Below are 19,755 nucleotides of genomic sequence, written 5' to 3'. Positions count from 1 at the left end.
GGAATCAACTAGTCCTTAACATCCTTACTCTGGACTCAACTACCCTTTTAGCTCAGGTGATGGCCACAAGGAATACAACTTTTATCAATAAGAGATACCAAGAACTTGTGGCTAATGGTTTCAAGGCTTCATGAGTGGCCACAATTTAACATTTAGCTCCCAGTGAGGGGTAGGCTTCCTTATTAGCAGGAAGGTTCTGATTAGACCTTTCAAGAATCTGTTATGTTATTAATTTTAATTAACAGCACAGCTTTTAATGATGATTATATGATTTGATTAGTGAGATGAAGGGGCAAATTGAGTGAGTGAAGAAAAAAAGCAGTCTTTCAAAACATTTATTTTCCTGCTACCTAAAATGAAAATACTGCAAATGTTTAAACATACCTTTTGCAGCTGGAAAGTAGCTATAAAAATGGGCAAATATTTTAGTCTGTACACAGCACTAACAAAATATGGGAAAAGTTGAATGAGGCCTTTTCATCATAGACACACTTTAACAAGGTTTGATAGCCAAAATACTGATTAACAACAAGCCACTGAAGCTATGAATTGGGGAGCAGACTATACAAAAAGTCCAACTTTTTTTCTTATTGAGCATTCATTTCTGAAAACATCTCTACTTAGAACTGAATAATCTTGTTAATTAACAAACTATGTATAACATACTGGTAGGAAAGCTTGCACTGCCACTACCTATGTTAATTGCAGGGCCACCTTTAGCAACTAAAAACACATTCTCATGCCTTTTCAGTCCTTGGTGCCTGTGCTTAAATTGCCAACAGTGCAGGCTGTAGTAGGTTTTCTAAAGGTCAATTCCATTTGCAATTAGCAAAGATAACTAGAAACAATATTTTCAAAATTGTTTATCAACAGTAGTTATTGTGTATCTCATAGGTGCTCTGATTTGTGTTGGAGGGCTACATTTAAAATTACACGAGGCAGCAACTGAATGTGATGGATTTAGTTATCATTAAGAAATAGTTATGTTAAAAATACACATTTAATTCAAGTCAGATTTGAGGCTTTATTACGAAGTCAAGGAAAGCAACTGTTTCCAAGACACAAGAACTTTCTATCCAAGCTTAAAGATACTGTTTAAAGCTACAGCCCATAGAACTAGGGTGGGGAACCTCTCTCAACTGGGGGTCACTGACCTACAGAAAAATCAGCCAGGAGCTACACGCAAGTGAGAAAAAAAGTTCCCTACCTCTGCCATAGAATGTCTTACTTTCAAATATACATTTCTGGCTAACTAAATATCATACAGAACACCTGATACATAGGGCATGAGTGGAAGCATACTAAAACTTATAGACTGGTTCTTTTTTTTTAAACCAGAAGCTAATTTTGTTTGTTAAAACATTCCTCTGGATACACAAACATATCTAAAATGATGAAAAGCAACCAAAAATATTTTGTCTTACTGAAAAGATCTCAATTCCAACAAAACTACATTTTTCATTGGCTGCACTTTGGACTGCTGGTAAAGACGCAAGTACCAAATCAATAGTCAGTAGTGCCATGCTACAGCGTCCAGTTCAAACAACAAACATATCTTGAGCACCTCTGCTGAAAATAATTTCAGCCTCTGTGCTCAATAATAAGATTACACCATGAAGTTACTGTCCACTTTCAAGCTGTAAGGTATGTGCCAAGAAAAGTCAATCATTCTTTGTTACACCAAATGGAATGTATTCAGGAAATTCGTGGATAATTTTCAGTGCTTCATTGTAAAGCACTAGATCTGAAAGAGAGAAAGTGTGTAAGACATTTTGTGACAAACAGATTAAAATGCTAACTAGCCCAGAAGGGACGTAAATATCTTGTCACGTTACTGGATTTTGTGGGGAGCAGCCAGATCACTGCGGCACCCCTGGGGGGGAGGGGTGTTTGCCCCAAAAGTTGGTACAAAGTCCCTGCTGGGGACTCTTGTACATTTCAAAGCTGGTATGTCCGTGTCAGCCTGGAGCCACTGGGAAGTCCCACTGATTCTGGGGTCCATGTGGGTGCTTCCGCTTTGAAATGTGTAAGTGCCTTCCTGATGGCCCTGGGCTGCACGTGGAGTTCCACATTCCTCCTCTGAAATGTACAAGACCCCAGTGGCTCTTTAGCTTAAATTTCCTTGCATAAGGACATTAACATTACTATATTTTTATCTTTTTACTTTCTTTTCTGTTCAAGGTTCTGAAATGAAGACTGGCTATTTACACCAGCCGTTCCTAATCATCCGGACATGGACAGCTGGCTCTTGGGGCTGAGGCACAGCACTCTTGCCACTGCTGTTGGGAGTGGCGTGTCCTGATCTGCCTCTCAACCAGCCAGCCCCAGGATAGAGCAGGGTCTCTTCCTGGCCACAGAAGAGCACTTTCCTGCATGGCAGGAGGGCTGCACGGAGCTGCTCCACACAGCCCTCCAGTTATGCAGGGAAGTGCTCTTCCACAGCTGTAAGGAGATGTTGCACCATATGGCCCTTCTGCAGCATAGGGAAGTGCTCTTCCACGGCCAGAGGAGACTCTGCCCTGCCCTGGTTGGCTGAGAGGTGGGGCAGGACACACCTCTCCCAGCAGCTGGGGCAGAAGGGGAGGCAGTGGGAAGTGTATCCCAGCCATGGCTAGGTGAAAGGGGTGGGGCAGGCACTAGTAGCTCCAGGGGCAGGGCTAGTGCTGGAAGGCTCTGGAAGCTGAGCTAATAGTCGGGGAGGATATGAGGCAGGGCTCTGGGGACAGGGCTAACACTGGGGGCTGGCACTGTGGGAGGCTCTGGGAGGGTTGGGTGCAGTGAGGCTCTGCAAACAGGGCGCTGGCATTGAGGCGTTGGGGTGTAGGGGAATCTGGGGTCAGTGGCTGGTGCTGAGTGTTCTGGGGCTTTTGGCAGACAGGCAACGTTTTACCTGCATCTTCATCATGTGCAAAATGAATATGCAAATAAAATGTTACAGGTCCACCAAAAGTTTGTGAATGAGTTTGCTGGTCCCTGGTATCAAAAAAGTTGGGAACCACTGACTTACACAACCTCCATGCTAAGTCTAAGTCTGTATCCTGCAGGCAATATTCCCTCTTATCTTTTCCATATATGTAAAGTTTATTTCCATCAATGTACAGAATTTTTTTATGTGCACTGAGGCAAGTGCTCCGCCAGTAAAAACAAAAACCTTGCAATGGGCACTCTGCTAACCAGCTGGGCGACACATGAATTAGGAATGTTACATTTCGATTAATCAGCTAATCGAGTGGTTAATAGAATTTCTATTGACTACTTGATTAGTTGATAAGGGGGGGAATGCTCACTGTCCCACTCCCTTTGAAATGTACAGGAGCCGCCGCCGGCTCCAGTACATTTCAAAGGGAGAGAGGCAGCAGCAACTTGTGCTAGCAGGAGGAAAGCTTTCCTCCCTGTCACAGGTTCCCCTCTGTGTCTCTTCCTTTGAAATGTACAAGAGCCATCTGCAGTTGGGATCAGCTGGAGTGGGACTGTTTCAATCCCCACTTGTGCCATTTCCCTGCTGCCCTCTGCCTCCCCGTGGAGATTGTGCTGGAGGGAGCCAGCTTTTAAGCTGGCTCCTTCCAGCACTGGTTTCTGCCTCCCCCACTTGCTGCCTCTCTCTGATAAAGGCAGCAAGGCAGGGAAATGACAAGTCAAGTTCCTACTCGACAAGCATTTGCTTATCGGGTAGTTGACTGGTCTAATTTGAATGTCTCCTCAACAACTGCACAAGCACCCAGTTGACAAGGAACAATGGTTGCATGTAATTGAATTTTTTTCATTAATTCTGGAAGAAAGATCTTGCATTGCATGGAAGCCTCTATATCAAAAGCATTGATTTCTGGAAGAAGCTTGTGCGTGGAGCTCTTTCCTACACATTCACCACACTGGGAACTACCAGACAGACCTGACTCATGAGAGAGGATTAGCAGACATGCTCCTTCTTTCACTGAGGACATTTTTAAAATCTAAAAAATTATGTAAATTTCTTGTAAGGCATATCTTACTTACCAAAAGCACTTTTATCTTCTCTGAACTGGACATATGACATACACATGATGGTTGCCTGATTTGTAACTCTTCCCACCACTTCAATGACACCAGAGAGCTCTTCATCTAACTAGTGAACATACAGACATTAAAGTCACCAGATATTTACTATTTTCAGCACATCATTGTTACACATCCAGCTAATTTAAGAAACAATGTTTATGATAATTTGTCTGTCCCATTTCACACAATACGGTACTGAAAAATAATTATACAACCTAATTAGTGATTTAAAAGATATACTATTTTATTACCAAGAAAGAATTCAGTACTGTCTGAAAGAAATAGAAAATGACTAAAAACTGAAGGCAACACATTAATAGCATGTCCAATTGTGACATTTAGTAAAACAGGGGAAGCTGGGCAGGTTATGTCCTTTTCAATACAGCTGAGTCACACTACAGAATAATGCAAGGTGCAGGTCAGTGCCGGCTTCCCAGCAGTGCACCAGAAGAAGAGTTCTCGTACTGAGTGCACTTTACGGTTGCAGCAGACTTTTCTCCAGACTGTGAAGGAAGTGATCCCCACAAGTTTCAGCCATATTTGCCTATACAGGAGCACACTGATCACTCAATGTATCCATTATGTTTAGGCACCTAATAATTAGTTGTTTAAGCTCAAGTAATGAGATTTAAAAAAAAAAAAAAAAATTATTAAAAAGGTTGGCAATGCAAAGCAAAGTGCTTTCTTAAGCCATTTAATTGTTCCTGTAGGCACTTCTTTATATATATATATTAGAGTTATAGTACAATAGGAAATAAAAGAATATATCAATTGCTTGTGTACGTATATTAAGACGAATTCAGCAGTCTCTGCACTTAGTTTGTTATTTTAGACCATAAAGCCCGAAGTACAGATTTTTAAAGCTTGTCTAAATGGCAGTGAAATTAAGATAATGAAAACTAGAAGCTTTGGGTAGACAATTATATCATAGTCATGATCTCTTTTACAGAAAATCATGAAATCATCACTCAACTGCAGTGTCAGACACTGGTATCTTCAATCTTTCTGGAATGACATGATAGGAAGCCTTTTTAGAGTATGTCTACACAGCAGCATTATTTCAGAATATCTGACATTATTCTGAAATGACATAGTGCGCATCTCCACAACAAGCCTTTATTTCAAAATAATGTTGAGCCAAGTTCTTACTCTGACTCCTGGTAACCCTCATTTCACAAGGAGTAAGGGAAGTCGAAGGAATAATGTTCTTCCTTTGACTTCCTGCTGTTTAGACAGCATCAAAAGCAGAATTAAGCTATTTCGACTTAAGCTACACAATTGATCTAGCTGAAGTTGTGTAGCTTAATTTGACATTAGCCCTGCAGTGTAGATGTACCCATAAGGACCCTGCTAAAAGATCAAGGCAGAGCATAGATAATCTTGCAGGAAAATATTATTCCTGCAAGCGAAAGGCAGGATGGAAGCCAATGTAATTTCCACACTAATTCTGTTGATCATTTATTTTGGAAGAATCTAGTTAAGCCACAGAAATAGAATTTACTCACTGTAAACAATATTTCATTGTAAAAATATGGAAGGTCCTTTTGGAATTAAGACACCTTGTGTTCATCAAGGAAAATATACATAACACCTAAACTTTTTAAATTAGGTTTAAAACAAAAAAAAAAACCAACAAAGTAAGTCCTACTGACTGAAACTTAGTGGAATACCTGTTAGATACACGAGGAGTCTTCTAAGAGGTAGATGATGAAAGCTCATCTCAAAGACAGTGAGCATAGACTGTACAGTAGATTCTAGTAAAGATTAAATATACTAATGCCCAAAGTTGACAAGCAGGCGAGAAAAAGGTGAGTAAGGGAAAAGTAAAAGTAGTAATAAATTAGAATACATTATGCAGGAAAATTAGTAAAAGTGCAAATGGCTACAGTGGGACAATTCAGAGAAGCCAGTCAGTAGTGCGGCTGAGAGAGAAACCAGACTTCTGAACAGAATTCAGACAGATGAATGAACCCAATACAAATTTGTTAATTTCACTACGAGCGGGGGTGGGGGCAGGGTGGGTGAGGCTTGGTCAAGGGGACAGTTTAAGTGAGGAAGAGGCAGCATGGGGAGAAATATAGTTTAGAATGGGAGAGTTACAAAGGAGGAGAACGAAGCCAACAAGAGGAATTGACAAAAGCTAAACAAAACTAAGCCCAAATAAAACAATAAAACACACACACACACACACACACACACCTCAACACAAAAAAAGCAAAGGTTTCCAAGAAAGAGTAGGCTCCTGAAGTCTAGGGATTCTCAAACTTTATTGTACTGACCCTGTTCTGACAACAAATTATTTCATGGCCCTAAGAGGGCGGACTGAAGCCTGAGGCCACTTAAGACAAATTGCCTGGGTGCAGGGCCTCACTGCTCTGGGGAGCCAAAGCTAAAACTTAAGGGCTTCAGCCCCATGCAGGTCTTGCAATCTGAGTCCCACTGCCTTCGGGACTGGTCACCATATTGAAAGGGAGTCTGGATGCAGAGTTTGAGAGCCACTGGCTTTAGGTATTTATTGACCTTTCAGTACATGATCAGGAAGAGGGGACTGACACAAAGGTAACTTCCAAAATGACACTTAAACTTACAGGCTCAGTCAGTTCAACAGTTGTATTTTTTCCTTCTCCATCCGAAAGAATGAAAAGTTTCCCAGATGGGTGAATCTAGAAAGAGATTATTAAGTCCTTAATACATAACTTCAAACTATCAAAGCAAATTTCTTCTGAATTATAACTTGACTCTGAACTGCATGAGATACTTTTACTCTTCTCATGTATGTAAACTGAATTATTCCTTATCAGCCTAAATATTTAAGATAACATTCTTTATTTTTTCCAACTCCTTCCTATCTGTTAGAATGGCTACTTAAAAAAGCATCACTTGTTTTAGCTAATTGCAGGCTCTGTCTACATCAGTGGTCTCCAACCTTTTTAAGCATGAGATCACTTTTTTAATTTAAATGCAATTTAGGATCTACCTCAAACCCAAATACCCTTGTCTCTCCTTCTAGACCCCCACCTCTGCTCACTCTATCCTCCCTCCCCCATCCTTCCTCCCTTTCCCCAGGCAGAGGGTTGGGGGTGTAGGCTCTGGTCTTGGGTTAAGGGATTTGGAGTGTGAGAGGGGCTCTGAGCTAAGCCTGGGGCAGGGAGCTGAAGTGCAAGAGGGGGTTTATGACTGGGGCAGAGGTTCAGGATGCAGGCTCCAGCTGGACACTGATTACCAGAGTGGTGCTTTACACTCCTTTAACATGGCTATTCTCTAAAGACAGGTTTCACACAACACCATGGGTAAAAAATTGTGACAAAATTAAGCCTAGCACATTCAACCATAATGCTGAAAGCAAACAAGCCACAGGGAAAGACTCATTTGTGCAGATAGAGTGAGGAAAACAGTCTATCTATTTGGCTCTACTTGCCAGGTGCAAGGGATGAGACTGTGTAAATACTGTGGCATTAGGCAAATATAAACTCCCTGCAACTCATTTTTAAGGATTCATTGGATCCAAATGCGCTGGTGTCCCCGACCTATGATAGCATCAGCACCTGGCGGAGGCAGCGTAGACAGCCAGCAAGCACCCAATGCAGACCGCAGCAGACCCCAGGAGGCTGGAGCTGCCCTGGGCGGGGACACCGGGGTAGAAATGCGGAGCGGAGCTACTCTGGGCGCTGGGTCTGACACACCTCGGGCCAGGACCCTTGGTAGAGCCTGGCCCGGTGCTGCCGGGCTCCAGAGAGCAGCTCCCCAGCAAGGGCTGTGAGGGAACCCAAAGCCGCCCGCTGCGAGCCAGGGGAGCCGCGCAGCCCGGGGCCACATGCTGCTCTCCCGCGGCGGCCGATAGCCCCGCAGCTCCTGGACCTCGGCACCGCGCCCCGGGGACACCCAGGGAGGCAGCGGGCTCCAGACCGTCCGGCCTGGGGAGTGAGAGGAAGCAGCCAGCGGCGGGGACAGGACCTGGCCGGAGTCGGGGGTCCCGCTACCTTCTCCACGCGGCCCACGAAGCAGACGGGCTGCCCGAGATGCTGCGCTAAGTGGCTGGTGCCGATGCGCGGCCGCGGCCCCTCGTGCACGTCCCCCATGTGGAGCGGCGCCCTCACGCGCTCCTCGGATGGCCACGGCAGCGCCCCTAGAACGGCGGGAAAGCAGCACTTCCGGCCCCCGAGCCCCGCAGTCACCCTGGCAACATCGGCGGCTTCGAGGCGGGTCTTCCTCCCAGGCAGCCAATCGAACGGGACAAAATGCGGTACCGGTGCCCTGCTGACGCTGACGTAGTCAAACGGTGTTTCTTACTGCGTACGGAACCGAGGGCGCTGCCAGTGCACCGGCCTCACTGGGGAGTGGCGGCCGCTGGGAGAGCGATCCCGGTAGCGCGAGCGGCGGGGTCTGGCAGCGCCGAGGCTCGGTCGGGGAGAGCGGCTGCGCGGTGAGTGAGCGGCGCGGGCTGAGCCTCCCTGTCGCAGTCCCCGGCTCTGCGGGGGGGGCTCTGTATCTCCCCGCCCGGAGCGCTGACGGCGGGGCTGCCCCGTCCCTAACTTGCCCCTTCTGAGCGGAGCCCTGGCGCGGACAGGCCGTGAGCCCCTGTCGGTGGAGAAGGGCTGTGCGAGGCCGCTTGCTCCTTGGCTGCGCTTAGCGCTCATGCTTTAAGGTAAGGTGACTGCAGTCGCTCAGGGGTGTGAATAAGCCCGCGCCGGGCGGTGTGATTATGCCGGGATAAGCAGCCGCTATAACTCCACTTTTTTTGGGGAACGTATCTTGGACTTGCATCGAGGATGGGCTGTACCTCAGTTCCACTCTGGGTCATTCATGCTTAAATTTGACACTTTACCAATGGACCTTAACAAAGATGCTAACTACCTTACCCGTTACAAAGCTAGCGTTCCCAATTATCACCCCAATAGTCTCATACACTAACCTCCTCCCAACCCCCCCTTCTAAAATCTTATTTGTCAATTTTATATTTGTTCACTTTTTTTTAATTGTATCCCTTTGGTATATATGGTCATGCTAATTTTCTTCCACAATTTGATCTGAGGAAGTGGGTCTGGCCCACGAAAGCTCATCACCTAATAAACCATCTTGTTAGTCTTTAACGTGCTGCATAGCCCTGTCTTTTGTTTCTGGGTCACCTGTAACTCTTTCAAGGCTGGTAATCTTCTGGCCTCTGCTGTCTGTCCTCTGGAAGCAGCAATCAGCTCTAGGACCTGTTGGAGCCTCAGCCCAGCTGGCTTGTGGGTCCTAGTACTTCAGGGAGAATACCTAAGGAACCTGCAGCACATATCTACTCTTGTTGGAGCTAGAGCATGCCTAGCAGGAGTGAGGCAGTGTGGCTTCCTCAGCTGGCTAAGTGGTTAATCTTTCTGACCAGTGTGGAGTAGGTACACCCTGTCACAATATTCTTTGTTCTTAGTGTACTTAAACTTTCTGAGAGTCTTTGTGAAGGACCTTCACTAAAGACCAGAGCGGTGCCACTCAGAACGGTGTGGGGCAGCCACCTCAGGCTCCATGGTTTGGGGAGGTCCCGCAGTGCTTCCTCAACTGTCCTATGGATGTGGCCCAGGATATTACTGGAGGGGCCGTGCATGGGGTGGCAGCAGGGGTCCGGTCAAAATAAAATAATTGAAGCTGCAGTGGATGGGTCAAACAGGCTTCTGCTTCTGTGTATTGGGTTGGAAAGTGTGGGAGCTGCTAGGAGGGAGTACACATAGAAAGTCATAATTATCACTTTCAGGGATGATAACCCAAAACTTTTTGGGGGGTTCGGGGCTGCTGACTAGGGATGTTAAATTTAGTTTAATCAACTAGTTGATGGATTTTCCGTTGATTAGTCAATGAGCTGGGGAGCCGCAACGGGGTTAGCTCCTGGGGCTGAGAGCTAACCCTGCTGCGATTCTGCTTTTTAAATGTATTAAGAGTCTGCAAGCTCTTAATACATTTAAAAGGCTGAAACACAGTGTGTGTGGGGGGGGGGGGCGGGGGGAGGCAGGCATGCCAACTGATTCCTGGCTTGCACAGGGTCACCCTCTGCTGCACACCAGCCTTAAATGTAAAAAGGCTAGAGCACAGCAGGGGACCCAGTGTGAGCCGGAAATCAGCTGTCCTGACTTGTGCCAGGTCCTCCCAGCTGCACTACTGATTTTTAAATGTATTAAGAGCTGTCAGGGGCTCATTTAAAAAAGAGAGGCACAGCTCTGGGATTGGGTGCGAGCAGGGAATCAGTTGATTCCTGGCTTGCGCCCCTGCCTCTCCTGTTGTCCACGGAGATGGTGCTGGGGGGAACAGTCTTTTAAGCCGGCTCCCCCCAGCTCCAGCTCCCCCTACCTTGCTGCCTCTGATAGAGGAAGCAGAAAGGGGGGAAGCAACTAGTCGAGAGACTAGATGACTATCGGATAAGCAAGAGATTATCAGGTAGTCGACTAGTCACTTATATCTCTACCACTGACCCATAGAAAAATCAGTTGGGGAGGAACGCACGCAAATGAGAAGCAAAAACAAAACAGTAAACCAAGTCCTCCCTGACGTGGCCCCTCAATTGAGGAGAAAAACACTCCCCTCGTGCACCAGAGCCATGCTAATAAATTTTGTGTGCTCCAACCCTGCAGTAGGAAAGCAGAGCTGAGGGGCTGGAGTGCCAACATGGGCTCCCCAATGCTGAGGGGGAGGGACCATTAGCCCCATGGGTCGTATCCAAGCAAGCCCATGGCTGCATCCAGCTCCTGGGCCTCAGGTTCCCCACCCATACAATATGTAATAAAGTAAATAAAAATACTGTCTAGTCAGTAACATTTCTCTTAGAACTGCATTTACCAAACTATGGGCCATGGCCCAGTACCGGGCCGCGGGGGAAAAAAAATACCAGGCCTCAGTGTAGCTGCCAGGAGGGGAGCAGGGCAGGGTGGGCTGGGAGGAGGTAGGGGTGTGTGTGTGTGGGGGGGGGGGGAAACCTGCTGCCGGGAAGCAGGGTTGGGACAGCAGGGCTGTCCAGCGGAGGTCAGGGCAGGCGGGCGGCCGGATGGTGGAAGCAGGGTTTGGGGCAGCAGGGCTGTCTGGCGGAGATCAGGGCAGGCGGGTGGCCAGCGGAAGCAGGGTTGGGGGCAGTGGGGCTGTCCCGCGGTGATGGGGGGTGGGCAGCGGAACCAGGGCTTGCCGGGGGGAAGGGGGGAGATGGCTGGGGGAGATCGGGAGAACCAGCCACCAGAAGCAGGGCTGGACAGGGCCAGTGGGGCTGGTTGGGGGGGGGGGGGGGGAACCGGCCTCCGGAAGCAGGGCTGGACGGGGGAGATAGAGAGAAGATGAGGCGTTGGGGAGCAAATTGGCCGGCGGGAAGTGGGACTGACCCGGGCACATGAGTGTGTCCAGCCCCAGTAATTCCGATTTGCCCCCACCCCGCCCACATACCCTCCCTCAAGTAGTTGCGAACTGCCTGGCTGGTAGACACACTCACGCAGCGTGAGCACATCTACCAGCCAGGCAGTTCGCAGCTATGGACTGATATACCTAATAATAATAAAACTTACCTAATTAGAAAATACCAGACATTTTATATGTCTGGTATTTTCTCAATTTGGTTCCCAGACAGAACCCTCAAATACCGAGCTGTCTGGTACAAAACTGGACATCTGGCAACCCTACCCCTCCTTGCACCCTCCCTCCTAAGCAGATACCTTCCCACCAATCTGCTTCTGCTCCCGCCTCCTGGCGTGCCCATGTGGCGCCGGGTCCCCTAAACCCTGGCCCAGGCTGGGCGGAGGATACAATTGGGTGAAACACTGAACATTTATTCATTTTTAATTCTTTTTTTATATGCGTTTATATTTTTGGACTGCAAAAAACAGTACAGGCAGTCCCCGGGTTACGTACAAGATAGGGACTGTAGGTTTGTTCTTAAGTTGAATTTGTATGTAAGTCGGAACTGGTACATATTGTAGGGGGAAACTCTAGCCAAACATTTCTCCAGAGCTCAGTTTTATTCTCCCACACCTCACTTCTCTCAGTTCTTTATTCTCAAGCTGAGGTGTCTGCTGAGAAGAGCCGCTCCACGTCTCCCTGGTCTGCTGGTGGGGGGGGGGGGGGCGCTAGCTTTGCGTCTCCCTGGTCTGCTGGGGGGAAGCAGCTAGTGCGGGGGTTGCCTCACCCCGTTTGTAAGTAGGGATCCGATGTAAGTCGGATCCATGTAACCCGGGGACTGCCTGTACTGAAAAAAAAAACAAGTTCCAACTAAAGTAAAACGTTTGGGGGAAACTGATCTAGCCAGCTATCTATCCATCTTATGGTCCGTTTGTCCAATCTGTATTCCCTTAACTTGCTGGCAAGAATATTGTGGGTGACCGTATCAAAAGCTTTGCTAACACTGGCACTGGGGGCTTTAGGAGGACCAGAAACAACTTATTTGAATATTCATCATTTGCTTAATGAATATGCAAACAAATGTTACCAGTCCTCCAAAAGCTCGTGAATGGATTTATTGGTCCCCGTGTCAAAAAGTTTGGGAACCCCTGTCTTGGAATATATAGTACAAAAGAATAAACGGATCCATTTTAAAATTATTTCTTTACTCTTTTTCCTGAGACTTAGCTCTTGTGTAGAATGATTGGCTCTGGTTCTGTGTTCTCGTATGCTGATGCAACTCAATTAACTATAAGGGAATTACGTCTGTATACGTGGAACGGAGACTCTGGCCTAGTAATTCCTCTGATATTTAACCACAGTTTAAAAGCCAAGGCTATATTTTACCCCGTGGGCAATAGCATCCCAGAATGACTGCTTCATGTAAAATATTTCATGATCTGATTTGATAGTTACAGCCAAAATTCAGAAATAACAGAAAACTATTATCTGCGCTGAAAAAATGAAAGAGCGAAAGGCCTTGAGTTGAATTCTGTTGCTCTGATCACATAGTTTCTACACACACTGTCTTCACCTGACATGTTACATATTTATGTGCATGATGGACACCTGACAATATGATGGAGGATCAAGTTGACTAATGATAATACAGTGCTCTGGCGAGATAGTAAAGTTTCCGTATGCTTGTACTGAGTTCAGGTTGTAAGTCAGAATGTCAACCGCTAGCCTTAAAGTTGTACCATTTGACAGGTCCGCTACTTTTAGATTTGTTCAGAATCAACTAAAATAGTATACATTCTGTTCAGAATGAGTTTGAGGCATCATCTGGTGGCAGAAGAGAACAATCTCAATAAACTTTAGAATAAAATGTAAACTACTGTGCTTGAAAAATCACTGAAGTACATGTTGGGAAAAGTTATTGTTGGGTCAAACCATGGTTAACTGAAAAGATATTTGCCCTTCCAGGAAGATAGTGCAGAGTGAAAGGACGAGTTTGAAGATGGAAGAATGTCAGGGAGATTTAACGAATTGATCTAGGGATGTTAAATTGTGGGTAATAGACTAATCAAATAGTCAATGCATGTTGCATCGACTAGTTGATAGGGCATCTCTGCCTTTGAAGTGTAGCAACAGCAGTAGGGCTGTTGCTACACTTCTAAGGCGAAAATGCCACATGGAGCCAGGGATCAGTTGGGGAATCCCCAGCTGACCTTGGGCTCCATGCAGTGCTGCCACTTTGAAATGCTGTCGCTGAAGACTGGAGTCAGGCTCTTTGCAGCATTTCGAAGTGGAAGCGCCTCACAGAGCCCAGCTTCATGTGGCGCAGCTGCTTTGGAATGCTGGGAGGAGCCTGACGCCAGGCTCCCATAGTGCATTGCAAAGCAGTAGTGCCACGTGGAGCCCTGGGGTCTGGCCCCAGGCTCCACGCAGCACTGCCACTTTGAAGTACTCCCTCTTTTCACCCCCTACCCCTCCACGCTTCCTCTTGCTGAAAGAGGTAGCAAAGGGGGGAGGCGACTAGTCAACAAGCTTGTCGACTATCCGATAAACATTTGTATTAGTTGACTTGTCCTTCACATTCCTAAATCGATCAGACAGATTCCAAGGCAGACTGGATGAATGAATAGATAAGGGCAGAATGGATGACTCGTGAGAACTGTAAAGAGAGCATAAGTTTTTTTTTTTTTTTTTTTTTTTTAATTGTTAGTCATTTTACTAAAAGGTTTTTCCTTGCAATCCAACATAAAATCAATGCACCAGAGCTGCTGCTTATCATAGGGAGTGGGGGAATGGATATTTTTACTGGAACTCCACCTTCCAAGAAGGAAAAAATACATTTCTATTGGATTCCTACACCTCAACATGGAATATAGTTTACATATAACCCAATGTTAACTTTTCTGTGTTGTTAGTAATGCAGAAAACATTGAATTAATACCTTATATAATTTGTGAGCTGGTAGCTTGATTAAAAGTTAAATAAAGACAGACTATCTATACTTTTCACAAAAGATAAGAGAACATTTTAGATATTTGGCTGGCAGAAAAGGTCAAAAACATTTTCTGTCATAAATCTAAGCCAGGCTGTTTCCCAGAAAAAAATAAATAGTTCAAATGAGTGTAATTCTGTGACAACTTCTAGTTTGGATTTAAAATTTTGGAAAGGTTCCCTCATGAACCTTTTGTTACATCACAAAATAAGTTTTATTAGTGTTTTCAGAATGCATTAAATCTTCAGGCAGTGTATTAAATAAAAACTTTTGGAATGATCTAAAGCTCCATTATAATGATTACCGATGTGAAGATCTATCCAGGACCCAATTTTGTATATAACTATAGTGGTTATTAAAACTTGTGGAGGTTGCAATTTTCCAACCTACAAGCATGTCTAATTGTCGTGTGTTAAACATGAAAGAATGGCCAAGAACAATCACTCTATATCAGTGGTCTCCAATCAGTAGATCGGGATCCACCGGTAGATCTTGGAGCCTCTAAGAGGTGATCCTGACTGGTTTGGCCAGGAAGCTATCAAGTGCTGGCACTTCAGTTGCCCCTCCACCCACTGTCATCCTGTTCCTGCATTGGAGCTGCCCCCCCCCCCCCCAGGAGCTGTGGAGAGTGTGGAAGAGAGAAGAGTGGGGGTGCTGATATCAGAGTGTCCTCCCCCCACACCCTTTCTCCACACAGAGGGAAAGGGATGGAGGCAGCTTGGCAATGCAAATCTGTCACTCACACACATTGTGTGTGTGTCTGGCATTCTCACAAATACACACATTGTCCTTCACTCTCCTTCCCTGACCCAACACATACATTGGGGATTGTTGTTACTACTTGTACTGCTTGCAAAGTGGATTACTTCTGGGTATTGACTGGTCTGTGCATTTCATAATTGTCAATTCTCTTTTATGCTTACATTTAATTCTTTGAGTAGTGAGTTCTAAAAGGCTGAATCAGCTGTGGCTGGAGTAATTATCCCTGTGGCAATTGCTGCTCCTGGAAGTGGCTGACATGTTCTTGCAGCCCCTGAGAGAGGCAGAGCAGGGAGTCTCCACATGCTGTCCTTGCCTGCAGACACTTCTCCTGCAGCTCCCATTGATCAGTAATGGGGAGTCGTGGCTAGTAGAAGCTGTGTGCCTGTAAATGAGGGAGCAACACATGGTGCCATTGCTGTACATGTCAGTTGCTTTCATGAGTAGTGCAGGGCCAGGGCAAGAGTAAGCCTGCTTTAACCCCACTGCTCCACCACCTGGAAGCCATGTCAGTTAAACAGTGCCCAGCCTGCTTGCTGAACTCATCCCATCCCTGAACCTCCTGCCTGAGACGTGAGTCCCCCTACACTCAAACTCCTTACCTTTGTACCCTGAAATCCCTCCTGGACCCCAATTCCCCACCCTGGGCTAAGCCTGGAGCCCCTCCCACGCTTCAGACTCCTTGGCCCAACATTAGAGCCTGCACCGCAACCCCCTACACCAGCCTGGTGAAAATGACACGAGAATCTTTTTTTTTTTTTTTTCGTTCCAGATCTAGAGATACCTTTTCAGAGTTTTTAAAGCTAGCTTTTTGGTAACGTTCTAAGTCAAATTGTGTTGCTTCATACTTATTTAACGTTGTTTCCCTTTTAGAGAGAAGCTTGAGGAAAAGAAGATATGTTCAACTTTTTCCGAAAAAGTCAGGACTCTAAGAGGGTGTCCTTGCCAGAAAGAGAAGCAGATGGATTTGTTCTAGTGGGTAAGTGATTCTAAGTTGATACTGTTTTATCAAGTATTTTTATTTTAACAGTATTACTACCATCAGTTCTATTAACTTTTTTTTAAACTACATGAAAAAACAAATGAGGAACAGAAATTGGTCTGTGATTAGTGTGAAATGAGTCAGAACACTAAATGTGCACAATTCTCTTTTTTTCAAACAAGATTACAGCTGCTGATTTCATCTCATATCACGGATCACTGAAGGGGGGGCTAGCTTGTGAATTTTGGAAATGAGCCTGGGCTTTCCTGGAATGGGCAGTAACTCAGGTGGAAGGGGTGGGGGCCAGGAGACTGTGTGCTCCCCTGTCCAGAGACTCTGATTGGCTTGAGGGTGGGGGAGCACATGAATTCTTTGCCTCCTGTCCCGCCAGGTGCGTGTAGCACTTAGAGAGAACTGCCAGTTGTTTTGAACAGCTGGTGGTTCCCTCTGGTGCCACTCACCCCTGGTGGGGTTAGGAGACTTTATACACTCCTTCATCCTTAGGTCTCAGTTGGTCTGGGAGTGGCAGGGGTGCTGCAGGCTGGATCCAGCTCACGGATCTGGTTTTACACATCCCTGAACTAAAGACACACCAAAGGGCTCTCCGCTCCTGGCCCAGCTGCTAACCTGTTGCCTGACAGCCATGAGCCAGGAACATTTTCAATAGCTGCAATTTAAAGGGTTTCTGGCTCTCGTGGCTGCAAGGCAACGCGTTAGCTGTCGGACCAGGAGGAGTTAATCCTTTCAACTACTTCAATTTAAAGGGCTTGTGCCTGCCCGGTGGTTGCCAGGCAACATAGTAGCAGCTGTCTGGCAGGCGTGAGCCCTTTAAACAGAAGCAGTTGAAAGAGTTTGCAGCTACACGCCTTCCTTGCCCCCCGCCCTCCCTTGCCCGCTACTAGCTCATTGCTTGGGTGCCACCGGGGAGGCGTGAGCCCTTTCAACTCCAGCTATTTAAAGGGCTTGCGCCTGCCGGGTGACTGCTACCATGTTGCCTGGCAGCCACTGGGAAGGCGCAAGCCCTTTACATAGCAGGAGTGGAATGGGCTTGTACCTCTCCGGCGGTTCCCAGACAACAATGTGTTAGTGGCAGAGCAGGGCGCTTCTGTGGGCCAGATTATAATGATAAGCGGGCCAGATTCAACCCAGTGACCGTATCTTTTCCCAGCCCTGTCATATATTGTGATGAAAAGAAACATGGGTACTTTAAGCTAAATACTTAGGCTCTTAGCTACATGCCCAATAAAAGAGGAAACATAATGCAGTGTTGCTGAAAAACATGAATAACTTTCAACACTTTGTTCACCCGTCAAAAGAACTCCCTGTAATCTTCCTAAGAAATTTATTTATTATAAACTCAGTTATTACCATAGTCTTCCAAATATTAACCTGGAAATGCTTACATGTTACTATTTACTGCTACACCTTAAATGTAGGAATTGTTTCTTGGAATCTGGCATTTGAGCATTTGGTGGGGAAAAAAAAAAATTAAGCAGTTGTAATGCTGTATTCCCCTAAAATGATTTCTCGCCCCCCCCCCCCCCAGAAATAAAATGGAATTGTGCTCATTTTAATCTATGAATTTGACAAACTTTATTTTAACAAAATCTTTCATGATTGTGTCAGAGGAATTGAATGTGAAAAAATAAAGGTTCTACTATCCCTGTGTTGTAGGGAGGAAACATGCCATTTAATCAGTTAAAAATTAAGATTGATTACTTAAACAGGAATGGGTAGAGGGAGCTGCTCCTGCAGGGCTGAGGCGAGCACCCCTGCCCATGGTGTGCCATGCCAGGCCACATCAGGCCCACCATGGAGCCAGGGCTCTGGCCAGACTGATCAGTGAATCTAACCGGTAGGCATCACCCAGTAAGGTGATGCTTACCGGTTAATCATATACATCCCTGTTACATTGCAACTGACTTTTTTATTTTCTTATTTAAATTAATTCCATCCTCATGTAACTCAGTCATTATAAATGTTCTGATGCCATAACTGTCCTGATTTACTAACTTGTTCTTGCCAGAGGTCTTCCACTTCTCTGTTTGAGGCTGATTTTTCTTACATTTACAATAACTGAAATTCTGGCAAAGTATCTAAGAGTTACTTCCATTTGTGCTGATTTTAAGCTTTTCAGAGAGGTTTTGGGTATTAACACTAGAATGATTTGGAAGTTTCATAATGGAAGGCATGTTTTAACAGAAGTATTTAACATCACTTACAGCATAATGGTTTGCATACCAATAGATGTCTGAGATACTTACTTGAAAGGAGACCTGTCCTGGCTGATAACTTTTTTAATTTTGTAATGTCCCATTTAACAGTTGCCTTTCATTAAGTTTATTTCATCTGCTACGGGCCTGTATCCACAATCTTCAGGACCTGCATTTTAAAAAATCCCTTGAAGTAATGCCTATAATATGAGGCAGTCTCAGAGCCAGTGCTAGAATGCCAGGTATGAAGAGCTGTGGGCAGAAGCATCTTACATGTCACACACATGCTGGTGGTGACTGTAATGTTTAAATTTAGTATTTTGTTTGTTTTTTGAACTAACATAGTGATTAACCTTGCAAATTACTTCAAAATAGATTCATATAATTGTTCCTTTCTTTTAAAGGAATGTGCAGTAGTCCTGCAAGTGGAAGGTATCACTCTTAGTTGGAAACAGGTAAAAAACATCAACTTCAGGGGAAGGTGCCACAGGATGGGTGTCTTATTTAGGAGGCGTTAGCACTTCTACCTCCATGTAACCCAGAACAGCAGCAGTTTAGAAACTTAAGCTATATCTGTGGCTTTACTTCGGTGATTTTTTTTTTCTTTAACATTATTTTTCAGATTTTATGGAAGATACCTCAGAGTTTACAAAGCCTTAAAACCAGTTTTGTATTTTTGTTTGGTCAGTGAAACCCAGATGTTAACCAAGGCATACAAGAGTAAATCTAAGAAATTGAGTCTCTTTACAACTCTTTAGCCAAAGGAAGAAAAAAGTTCTTTCTGTACTGGGGAAAAGAGGAAGAGCTCTAGGGCAAATGTGACACTGTGGTCAGGAGAGTCTTCAGCTAAATTCTGTGGAGGGAAAGAATTCAGTCATGCTCTCATAAAACCTCATTCAGAAGTATTTTTTAAGGAAAAGGTGATCCCACTGCACACATTTATAGAGGTAATTATTAATTTTTTTTTTTTTTTTTTTTTTTTTTTAATGCTTAGAACCACAGATCTGTTGCAACATATACTTAGTCTGCTCATGAGTTGGAGGTAGAGTTTTCAGTCACTGGCTGAAAAGGAATGCCCTATCTCCTAAAGTTCCCTCAGTCTTTTCTGTTTCCACGCAATCGGAGGCTGTGGCCAGCCTTTTCTGTTGCATATTTTTCTGAGGGGAAATTCCAAGTTTGATTTCAATTTTTTAGCATACATTTTGGCTCTGTCTCTCTCAATGTGATCTACATGTCAGAGCTGCGTTTGGCTCTCATCTGCAGGACTTTAGCTGAGGTTCAGTTGCCCAGATAAGTAATCTTTACACAAGATGAAGCGTACCCTAGTAGAAATAGTTGAGTGCAGGATTTTTGTCAGTGCTACAGAGGAGTGAGTGGCAGCCTAGCATAAGCTTTCACCAGACCATGTTGATTGGGTTCAGAGAGAATGAGTT

General features: G+C 45.3%; 2 protein-coding genes across 11 annotated transcripts in view; one reads left to right on the top strand and one right to left on the bottom strand.

Annotated features, from left to right (window-relative positions):
- Positions 1 to 321: 321 nt before the first annotated feature.
- On the bottom strand, positions 322 to 8,151 carry RPA3 (replication protein A3). The gene is made up of 4 exons (XM_075922323.1): positions 8,016 to 8,151; positions 6,624 to 6,698; positions 3,994 to 4,102; positions 322 to 1,744 (listed from the first exon to the last, which is right to left on the bottom strand). The coding sequence occupies exons 1-4, from the start codon at positions 8,112 to 8,114 to the stop codon at positions 1,662 to 1,664; spliced, it is 366 nt and encodes a 121-aa protein (XP_075778438.1). The 5' UTR covers positions 8,115 to 8,151; the 3' UTR covers positions 322 to 1,661.
- Positions 8,152 to 8,299: 148 nt separating this feature from the next.
- The window catches only part of UMAD1 (UBAP1-MVB12-associated (UMA) domain containing 1), a 152,449-nt gene continuing 140,993 nt past the window's right edge, over positions 8,300 to 19,755 (top strand). For 2 of the 10 annotated variants that reach the window (XR_012902038.1, XR_012902037.1), the window contains exons 1-3: positions 8,426 to 8,458; positions 16,001 to 16,106; positions 18,727 to 18,777. Coding sequence is in view for 3 of the 10 variants with exons in the window: in XM_075922320.1 (XP_075778435.1) it covers positions 16,025 to 16,106 (82 nt within the window). In the remaining 7 variants the exon portion in view is untranslated. The other 8 variants (XR_012902033.1, XR_012902034.1, XR_012902036.1 and 5 more) reach the window with 6 other exon arrangements.

This window comes from Pelodiscus sinensis, chromosome 2 (assembly GCF_049634645.1).
Source record: "Pelodiscus sinensis isolate JC-2024 chromosome 2, ASM4963464v1, whole genome shotgun sequence".
Classification (NCBI taxonomy): domain Eukaryota; kingdom Metazoa; phylum Chordata; order Testudines; family Trionychidae; genus Pelodiscus; species Pelodiscus sinensis.
This window is presented reverse-complemented; position numbering and strand designations above follow the sequence as displayed.

What these genes read in the sequence shown, in the direction of transcription:
- RPA3 (XM_075922323.1), bottom strand. Translation starts at nt 8,114, where the DNA reads ATGGGGGACGTGCACGAGGGGCCGCGGCCGCGCATCGGCACCAGCCAC. An exon ending in TCGTGGGCCGCGTGGAGAAG is followed by an intron (nt 6,699 to 8,015) that starts GTAGCGGGACCC and finishes ATCTCTTTCTAG; the next exon opens with ATTCACCCATCTGGGAAACT. An exon ending in AGAAGATAAAAGTGCTTTTG is followed by an intron (nt 1,745 to 3,993) that starts GTAAGTAAGATA and finishes TCTCTCTTTCAG; the next exon opens with ATCTAGTGCTTTACAATGAA.